This window comes from Acinonyx jubatus, chromosome E2 (genome assembly GCF_027475565.1).
Source record: "Acinonyx jubatus isolate Ajub_Pintada_27869175 chromosome E2, VMU_Ajub_asm_v1.0, whole genome shotgun sequence".
NCBI classification, from domain to species: Eukaryota; Metazoa; Chordata; class Mammalia; order Carnivora; family Felidae; genus Acinonyx; species Acinonyx jubatus.
The window spans coordinates 27,263,508-27,272,208 of NC_069396.1; the positions used below are offsets into that span (position 1 = coordinate 27,263,508).

The following is an 8,701-nucleotide window of genomic DNA, read 5'->3' on the forward strand; positions in this document are numbered from 1 at the left end:
AATCAGTGACTAAACGACTGACTGGCTGGCTGAATATGCTGGTTAAAGCTCTAGACTTAGGCACCGAATGAGTGATTTCATCAGCTCCTCCTAACAAGAGGGTGGGGGAGGAGGATGGGGGGTGGGGGATGAAGGTGAGGCCCGGTGGACGAATGTCTGGAGCTTTCTCTCGGCACCCGCACAGCTGCTCCCCAGGTCTGACGTCTAATCCTGGCTTCCCACCGACTCACAGGGTGACCTTGGGCAGGCCAGCTCACAGGTCAGTAATGTTAAGGGCTTCCCCGTGGGAGAGAGGCGGCGATCGTGCCCCCTGCCCCACCTCCCAGGGACAGCAAATGCCAAGGCACAAAGCAGACACTGTGGTAGAGGGTTTATTTTTCAGAAGGCCCGAGGGACCGGGGCAGGACAGGAGGGGAGAGCAATCCCAGGACGCTTGAGGGCCCTATGCACAGGCAGTGGGCAGGTTAACACTTTCAGTGTTCACGGTGGGCAGATGACCGTGGGCTCCGGGCCCTGGAAGACACTGAGTTTTGCTCCCCATGTCTTGGACCTGAACCCCACAGCAACCCCATAATATGGGTCTTCTCATTCTCAAGCGAGGCTCAGAGAGGGTCAGTGGTCTCCTAAGATTCACACAGCATCAACCACCCTGCTAAACCGCACCACACTCCCTTGGAGAGAAATGAGCACGTGTAAAGTTTATTTCCTTGACCTGGGGAATCTATTGTCCCCAAGGAAGTGCAGAAAAGCCCCAAGTCCCAGGCCTTATCCTGGCCCCTCCCAGCTGAGAACAATCTCCACCCAAGGCTCTTTCCCTTAACTATACCCTACACACTCCCAGGGCCAGGAAAGTTCCACCTCCTCCCTCTCCCAAACAGTTCCTAAAACTTTTCCATTCAACCCTTTGGCCTCTTAAGCATTTGCCCTCTTTTCTTATAGAAATATATTTAGAGCTTGCAATATCAAGCCAAGGGTAGTCATTCACACCATAGCATAAAGTTGGTTATCAGTTATTTGGGGAAGGAGAAAGGGAAAGTGGGGAATTCTGAAGAGGTCAAGCCTGGGTGTCAGAGGTTAGAGGAGCAAGAGGGAAACAAGAAAGAGTCAAAAAGTCCAACAAAGAGGTAAAATGGGGAAGAGAGGTGAATCTGGGTAAATTTGAGGTTTCACAATTGACTCAACTGGCTGCTTTCTAGATGAACTTGAGTCTCTGTATTGATGTGTGAGGGCGTTTGGGGGATGGGCCATGGCAGAGGAACATTATTTTTATTGATTCAGTCTGTAGCCGTTCATTGAGCCCTGATTCTGAGCCAGGCCCTGTGCTCTGCGTTGAAGGCCAATGGACAAAGTAACAGGTGTGGGACCTTGATCCAGCCAGTGGGGCGGTAGGACGAGTTCCCCAAGTCCTGAGAATTCTGGGTAGACTGTGATCAAGGCTGTTAAGAGGGGACAGAGGGCCAGGGGACATCTGAAAAATAAAACTCAATTGCTGGCTGCTTGGGTTGAGCAGTGCCTCGGAGGCACACACACAGGGGTGTGCACCCACAGGTGGTGGGGAGGCATCCTGGGCGTCAGGTGCAGCCTGGAAAAAGACTTGGAAGTGGACATGTATGGCACGGATTTGGAGAACAGGGAGCTGGAGTCCAACACGTGTGAAGGGAAATGAGGCAGGGCTGGGGACAGGGGTGCCAGGCTCAGGAGCTCTCACCTCAGCTTGGGGCAATGGGGAGCCATGGAAGAGTTTTGAGCAGGAGAGTAACTGACCAGGATTGCGGCCCCTCTGGCTGCGGTGGGGCAGAGAATGGGTTAGAGGGACAAGAGGGGAGATGAGTGACAGTGTGGAGGCTCCTCTGAGGGTGACAGCTACAGGCACAGAGATAAGAGATTGCGGAGAGATCCATCGGCACAGGCTTGTGTTGAGGGGCGGCTGTAATGGCCGAGAGGTGGGGCTCTGTGAGCCTTCCTGGAGGAGCCAAGGCCACGGTCATCAGGGCAGGGCCCTTTCTCATGGGCTCATCTTCTGCAGAATCTTCTTCACCCAGGGCAGCCTGGGGTCAGCACAGATCTCCCGGTCCCTGACCGTAAGGAAGCTGGAAGGAGACACCAGGGAGGCAATGAGGGAGCATTAGCATGCAGCAAGAATGCCACATCCCTTCTCTGGAAGCTTAACATTTATGAGTCACTTACTGTATGCAGAGATGCCCACTAGACATGTGAAGAGTCACTTCACATTTATGAGGCACCCACCCTATGCGGGGGTACCTGCTATCTAGAGCGGTTCAAAGGTTACGAGGCCTCTGCTGTATGTAAACTTACTTCTTAAGCGGGGAGAGGGGAGAAGAGCAGCCAGAATTTCCTGGACTCTTCGTCTAGGCTTGAGGGCCAGGTCAGGCCAAGAAATAGAATGCCCAAGAGTCTCGTGATCATGGCTGATATTGCCTTGGAAGAGAGCCAAGAGCATGAACTTTGGAGCCAGATCCTCTGGCCCAGCTCTGCCATTGTTAGCACGTCCCTTAGTTTCCACATCTGTGAAATGAGGATAATAATTGTGGTCCTCACAGGAGCTGAATGAAGATTAGATGAGTTAATATAAACGGAAGTGTTCAGAGCAGTAGATAGTAGGTGCTCTGGAACCCTGTAACTGCCAGGAGCTGGCCTGGACTTTTAACATTGATTTTCTTTTCTTTGTCTTGTCTTTTTAAAGGTTACTTCAATGTTTATTTATTTTTGAGAGAAACAGAATGTGAGCAGGGGAGGGGCAGAAGGAGAGGGAGACACAGGATCCAAAGCAGGCTCCAGGCTCCGAGCTGCCAGCACAGGGTCCGAAGCGGGGCTCAAACTCGGGAAACTGCGAGGTCATGACCTTAGCCAAAACCAAGAGTGAGACGCCACTCAACCGGTTGAGCCACTCAGGTGCCCCTTAACGTTGATTTTCTTAATAAGTCCTTAAGACAACCCTATGAGGCCCTATCATTCTATCCATTTCACAGGTGAGGAAAGTGGGGCCTGAAGGGGTAAAGCAGCTTGCCTGAGTGCCTGAGCTGGTCAGATCTGATTCACTGTGCCCCCTGGGGGCGCAAAGCACAAAGCAGAGGACTAGGCACTGGCCCAAGATCACTTAGCAATTGCGGGCGAAGTCTCCCACTTTGCCCAAGGTGCAGTAAGTACCAGGCCAGGCCCTTGGGGCTCTCAGCTGTTGTGGGCAGGAGTGGACTTAAAGCTGGCCAGTGGTCAGAAACATCCCCCCCCCCCCCCCAGCCCTGCTCCCTTCCTGCCTCTGAAGAGCTTGTCCATGAAGCTAGAAGCTCTGGCTTCTCTTACTCCCCTGATCTGCCCCCCACCCCACAGAAAACCAACAAACAGAAAGAAAAAGAGGGCAGCAGTGTTGATCTTGGCCTCGTGGGCAGCTTGCCCTGGCTGCTGTGTGACACTGGGCAAGACTCAGCCCCTTGATCTCCCCATTTGTCAAGACACATCCTTTCTAGAGTCCCTTCTGGCTCAAAATCCAATTATCACATGTGCTGTCTTTGAGCTGGCATCGAGCATCACACCCTCCACTTACTATTACTGTGCCCTGTGACACTCAAGAGGCCCCAAAACCTCTCTGGGCCCATTTCCTCACCTGCAAAAAGGGGATCATAACACTACCTACAACATAAGACTGTTTCAAGGATTAAATGAGTTCATATTTATAAAGTGGTTGTAACAGTGCCTGCATTTAGCAAGCACTCTCTACATGTCTGATAAATAAAAATAAATGAAGGTGATCACTTCTGTTACACTGATGGGGAAACGGAGGCTCAGAGTCAAAGTGACAAAAACCCACTTCAGCCTTGTTATTCACCTGCAGCACCCCCGCCCACCGTGAGGGATGGTCAAGAAGTAAGGAGGAGCAAATGAAGACATAATGAAGGAGCCCCAAAGGGGGTCATGAGCCCCTAAGCCCAGACACCCTGGTGAGGGGCTTGGCAGGCCGCAGTCTGGAGGAGCTGGAGCCCCAGGGACAGGCCCCGTCACTTGGCCAGTGGCAGGCACAGGCCCGGGCTCCAGGCTAAGGAAAGGGAAGTAAAGAAATGGAGGAAAAGAGGCAAAGGAGAAAAAGAACCCCAGGAGAAAGCCCTGGACAAGGACCCAGGAGTCCTGGTTCCAACAGGGCAGCCTGGAGCAAATCACTTCCCCTCCCTGCACCTCTTTGTCCATTCCTAAAACGGAAACAGAGGCGCTCAGCCGGTTGAGCGTCTCTTGATTTCGGCTCAGGTCGTGATCTCCCGGTTTGTGAGATCGAGCCCCTCCTCGGGCTCCCTGCTGACAGCGCAGGGCCTGCTTGGGGTTCTCTCTCTCTCTCTCTCTCTCTCTCTCTCTCTCTCTGCCCCTCCCCCACTGACACTCTTTCTCGGTCTCTTTCTCAAAGAAATAAACTTAAAAAAAAAAAAAACGGAAATAATCGCGCTCCTAGTAGTTCTGCGGGGAGGGTTACCCGAGTTAGCACGGTCACCCCAGAACCACGCCTGGCCGTAGGACGCGCTCTCTGTCACCTCAGCCTTCTTCTGGTAAGAATAGGCTGCCTCCGCCAACTCCCAGGGTGCTGGGGAGGATGGGCCCCAGATGCTTCTGGTGGGAGCACCCCGTGCTACGGCTCTGCGCTGCCTCCACGCACTAGGCACTGGATTGTGTAAACCGCCAGCTGGTGCCCTGCTCATTCAGCTCTGCATCCCCGGAACCCGGCAGGCCGCCTGGCAGGCAGTAGGCGTCCAAAATAATTTGTTGAATGATCGCATGATTTTTTTTTTTTTTTCTCGGTACACCCCCAGGCTGGGCGGAGCCGTTTCAAGGACGGAGACCAGCTGCACTCCTCCCGTCCTTGGGTCTGCCCACCCACCTGCTCCTGGGCCCTCCTGAGCCAGCCCGGCAGGCTCTCCAAGCCCCTGCGTCCCCAGCTCCGTACTCACACCACGCCGGGCCTCCGGCAGGAGTCTGAAGTCCAGTAGAAATACTTCAGCATGCGAGAAGGCAGGGGGTGGCGGAAGTAGTCTCGGCAGCAGACGCTGTCTTCCACGTTGGCGCCGTAGGGGCCTGGAGGAGGGAGACGTGCAGAAGACTCACGGGCGGGGCACAGACGGGTGGCTCTCAGCCCCAGCCTCTGAGCCGGCATTTCTGTTCCCGTGTGGCAGGCCGGTGCCCGGAGGACTCCGAGTCCCCGGAGTCCCCATTCTCGGGGTCTCTGAGGGACACTGAGGGCCCAGTGTCTCCGATCCGGGTCGGTCAGGTGGAGGCAGGGGGATTCACAACCACTGAGATTCAACGATGCCCGGGGCCTCTAGGCGGGACCCAGAGACTCTGCACAGGACGAAGCCCCGGCTACTGCAGGCGAGGTCCATGGGCCAGCGCTATCAGTGTCACCTGGAGCTTGTCAGAAACGCTCGGCGCCCAGCCCCGGCCCTGCTGAGTCCCACGCGCGTCTTGACGAGTCCCCGGGCAATCCAAGAAGTCTGCTGCAGCTCACGCCTCCCGTGACCTTCACGGTGCACGCGGGGAGGCTGAGATCCAGAGAGGGAGACGATTTGCCCAGAGTCACACAGCGGGACTCTGGAGAGTCAGGATAAGGACTCGGGCAGAGTCCAGTCATGCAGACCTGGGTACGGGGCCTGCTCTGCCCTGAGTCACCAGGCCTTCCTGGGCAAGTCATTTAACGTCTCCGAGGCCCAGTTTCCTCCTCCGGTGGAAGGGGTGATAATGGCACCAAGCTTTGGGGCCTTCGATGCAGGAAAAGCCCTCAGGAAACCCAAAGACGGCTGCCCGTCTCCCAGCCCAGTGCTCGTGCCCTTATCCAACACAGGGCAGGAGGATTTACACTGAGATGGAGAAGGGAAGGGAAGGCCTCGGTGTTGAGGGCAGGTTCTGGAGCAAAAACGTAGTGGTAGAAGAGCAGGACCAGTTTTCCAAGGGGACATCCCTCATGCCAGCTCCTTCCTTGTCCCATCCCACATGGCTCCTTCTGGTGGCTCCTTCTCCACACCCCAAGCAACCTATGCTTGAGTTCTCTGGAGTAGAAGGACAGCAGGCCATGTCCACCACAGCCCCCCACCCAGCCGAGACAGATCCTAGACTCCAGGCCTTCAAGACTACCCATTTAGGGCGCCTGGGTGGCAGTCGGTTAAACATCCGACTCTTGATCTCGACTCAGGTCACAGTCTCAAGGTTTGTGAGTTCGAGCCCCGCATCAGGCTCTGTGCTGTTGGCACAGCACTTGTGCTCATGCTCCCTCTCTCTCTCTCTGTCAAGATAAATAATAAACTAAAAAATAAAAGACTACCCATTTAACAGATGTGTAAACCGAGGCCCAGAGAAGCCACATGACTGGTCTGGAGCCAGCGGCAGACCGGGGTCATCTGCTCTCAGTCCACTCCTCTTTCCGCTACATGAGGAAGATACCCCAGTGTCTGACCCTGGCCTCTACGGGAAGTCCTCCCTCTCCCCAGCCTCACCTGCCTCAGTTGCCTGAAGTGTCATAGCAAGGAGGACAAGGACAGCCAGGAACAGAATCTTCAGGCTGGCCATGCTTTTGTCCTATGTGTCCCAGCTCAGGTGTCTGTAATCACCAGATGACAGGAGGGCCGAGTATTTAAGCACTTCGCGACACCCACGAGCCCCAGACACTCTTAGTCACCGGTGGGTCCAGAATCTCTGACATTCACATTACGAAAGAAGAACTCCCGCTTCCTCCAAATAAAAGGAAATTCTCTGTGGCTTGGAACAGCTCAGAGGGGACCCCCGCCTTGTCCTTCCCTCTGGGTCTCAAGAGACTTGCAAAATCCCCCTTGAGCTGGGCCTCTTAGAGGCCTGTGCTCCCCAGAGTCCTCACACTGTAGGGCCTTCACCATGTCGCTGGATATCTCCGGGATCAGTTCACCCATCTGGAAATGGGGGAGATGGTTTCACAAGCCTACCTATTTACCCCAGTGGTTGTTTGTAGGGCAAGTGAGAATGTGGACAGGAGCTGCCCAGACCTTAACCCTCACCTGGAACAGAGGCCCATCTGTACCCTTGATGAACTTCATCACTGATCTGTCTTCAAAAGGAGAGGCGTGAGAATCCCCTGGGCTGGTTTCTGTGGCCATGACTAGCATCTTCCGCCGCTTCTCCCCAAATCCCAACTTGGCCCAATGCGTGATCCCCTCAACAGTTTCAGAGAGCTTCCACACGTTTCCATCTTGCCTGTTCTTTCTTCCCGGTGGTCTCCAAGCTCTTCCTCACCCATCCCCTTCTCCATCTCTCACCATATCCCACTGATTCTACTTCCTACGTGTCTCTTGGATCTGTCCCCTTACTTCCGTCCCCATTGTCACTGCCCAGTCCAGGCCACCTCCTCCTTGGGCTCAGATGCTGGCCCCCAATCCCCTCTCCACACCACAGTGGCCAGAGTGTGGCCCAGATTCAGTGCACAGGCCTCTCTCCTGTTTCAAAACCCAGCTCTGGCCCTTTGACCTGAGGACAGAGCCCAAGCTCCTGACTGTGGCCCTCAAGGCCTCCTTTCCAGACATGCTCCCTTCCACACCGGTCTCCCTCCCCTAAGAGATCACACCACACTCCCCATAGTTCCTCAAAGAGGTCTACAGACTGTCCCTGGCCGTCAGTGCCCTTTCTGCTTCCCTACCACACGAACTCCTACTCATGCATCATTTGAAATGTCACCTTCTAGGTAAGCACACCCCCTCAGGACTTGAAAGTTCAGTGGGGTGACTTGGAACATGGGCCTGAGCAGATTATGTCCGGTTTTGTCCTTCTCATACCCCTTCCCAGAAGCCAAACTCTACCTCTTGGAAGGCGAGGGTCTATTGTTATTTGTGTTGGTATTCCCAGGGTCCACTGAGAGTGGGATACACTGTGGGTGCCCAGAACACATCTAATGAAGGAGGAAACTGCAGCTCAGAGAAAGAGGGGATTTACCCAAGGTCACACAGCCAGTAAGTGGCTGAGCCAGCCTTGGAATTCAGGACTCACCACTCCATTTGCAAAGAAGCCCATCCATTCATTTATCCATTCATTCAGCATGTATTTAATGAGCCCTGTGGTGGATAAAATAATGGTTCTCCCAACGTGCCCACATCTTAATTCCAAAACCTGTGAATATGTGACCTTACAGGGTAAAGACGACTTTGCAGATGTGTTTCAGTTAAAGAGGGTAAAATAGGGAGACTTCCTGGATTCTCTGGGTGGGCCCAGCGTAATCACAGAGTCATTATAAGAGTGGGTCAGACTCAGCAGGAGACAGAGTGACAGAAGCAGAAGTCTGGGCGACACAGGACTGTGAGCCCAGGAGTGCCGGCAGCCTCTGGAGGCAGGAAAAGGCAAGGAAACAGATTCCCTCCTAGAGCTTCCAGAAGGAACACAGTCCTTCCGACGCCTTCATTTCCATCCACTGAAACTAATTTAGGACTTCGGGCTTCCCGAACCGTAAGATCATAAGTTTGTGTAGTTTGAAGCCACTAAGTTTGTGGTCATGTCTTCCAGCAGCAAGAGGGAACTGATGCAAGCCCCTGTCGTGTGCCAAGTGCATTGCCAGGATCTGGGACACACCAGGGAACAGGTCCCTACTATTGTAGATCTTACCCTGGAGGCTGATGGTAAGCAGGCACACACCAAACGGGGTATAATATCAGGCTATGGGGAGCGCCAGGAAGAAAATCAAACAGAAAACAAG

At 54.2% G+C, this 8,701-nt stretch overlaps 1 protein-coding gene across 3 annotated transcripts; it reads right to left on the bottom strand.

Annotated features, from left to right (window-relative positions):
* Positions 1-977: 977 nt before the first annotated feature.
* CCL22 (C-C motif chemokine ligand 22) lies at positions 978-6,719 on the bottom strand. 3 transcript variants are annotated; one of them, XM_053210482.1, is made up of 4 exons: positions 6,486-6,719; positions 4,950-5,073; positions 2,317-2,564; positions 978-2,090 (listed from the first exon to the last, which is right to left on the bottom strand). In XM_053210482.1, the coding sequence occupies exons 1-4, from the start codon at positions 6,556-6,558 to the stop codon at positions 2,035-2,037; spliced, it is 501 nt and encodes a 166-aa protein (XP_053066457.1). In that variant the 5' UTR covers positions 6,559-6,719; the 3' UTR covers positions 978-2,034. The 3 variants fall into 3 exon arrangements, with proteins under 3 accessions (XP_053066457.1, XP_014929972.1, XP_053066458.1); XM_015074486.3 differs by lacking the exon at positions 2,317-2,564 and having other exon boundaries at positions 6,486-6,651; XM_053210483.1 differs by lacking the exon at positions 6,486-6,719 and having other exon boundaries at positions 4,950-5,314.
* Between the last annotated feature and the right edge of the window lie 1,982 nt (positions 6,720-8,701).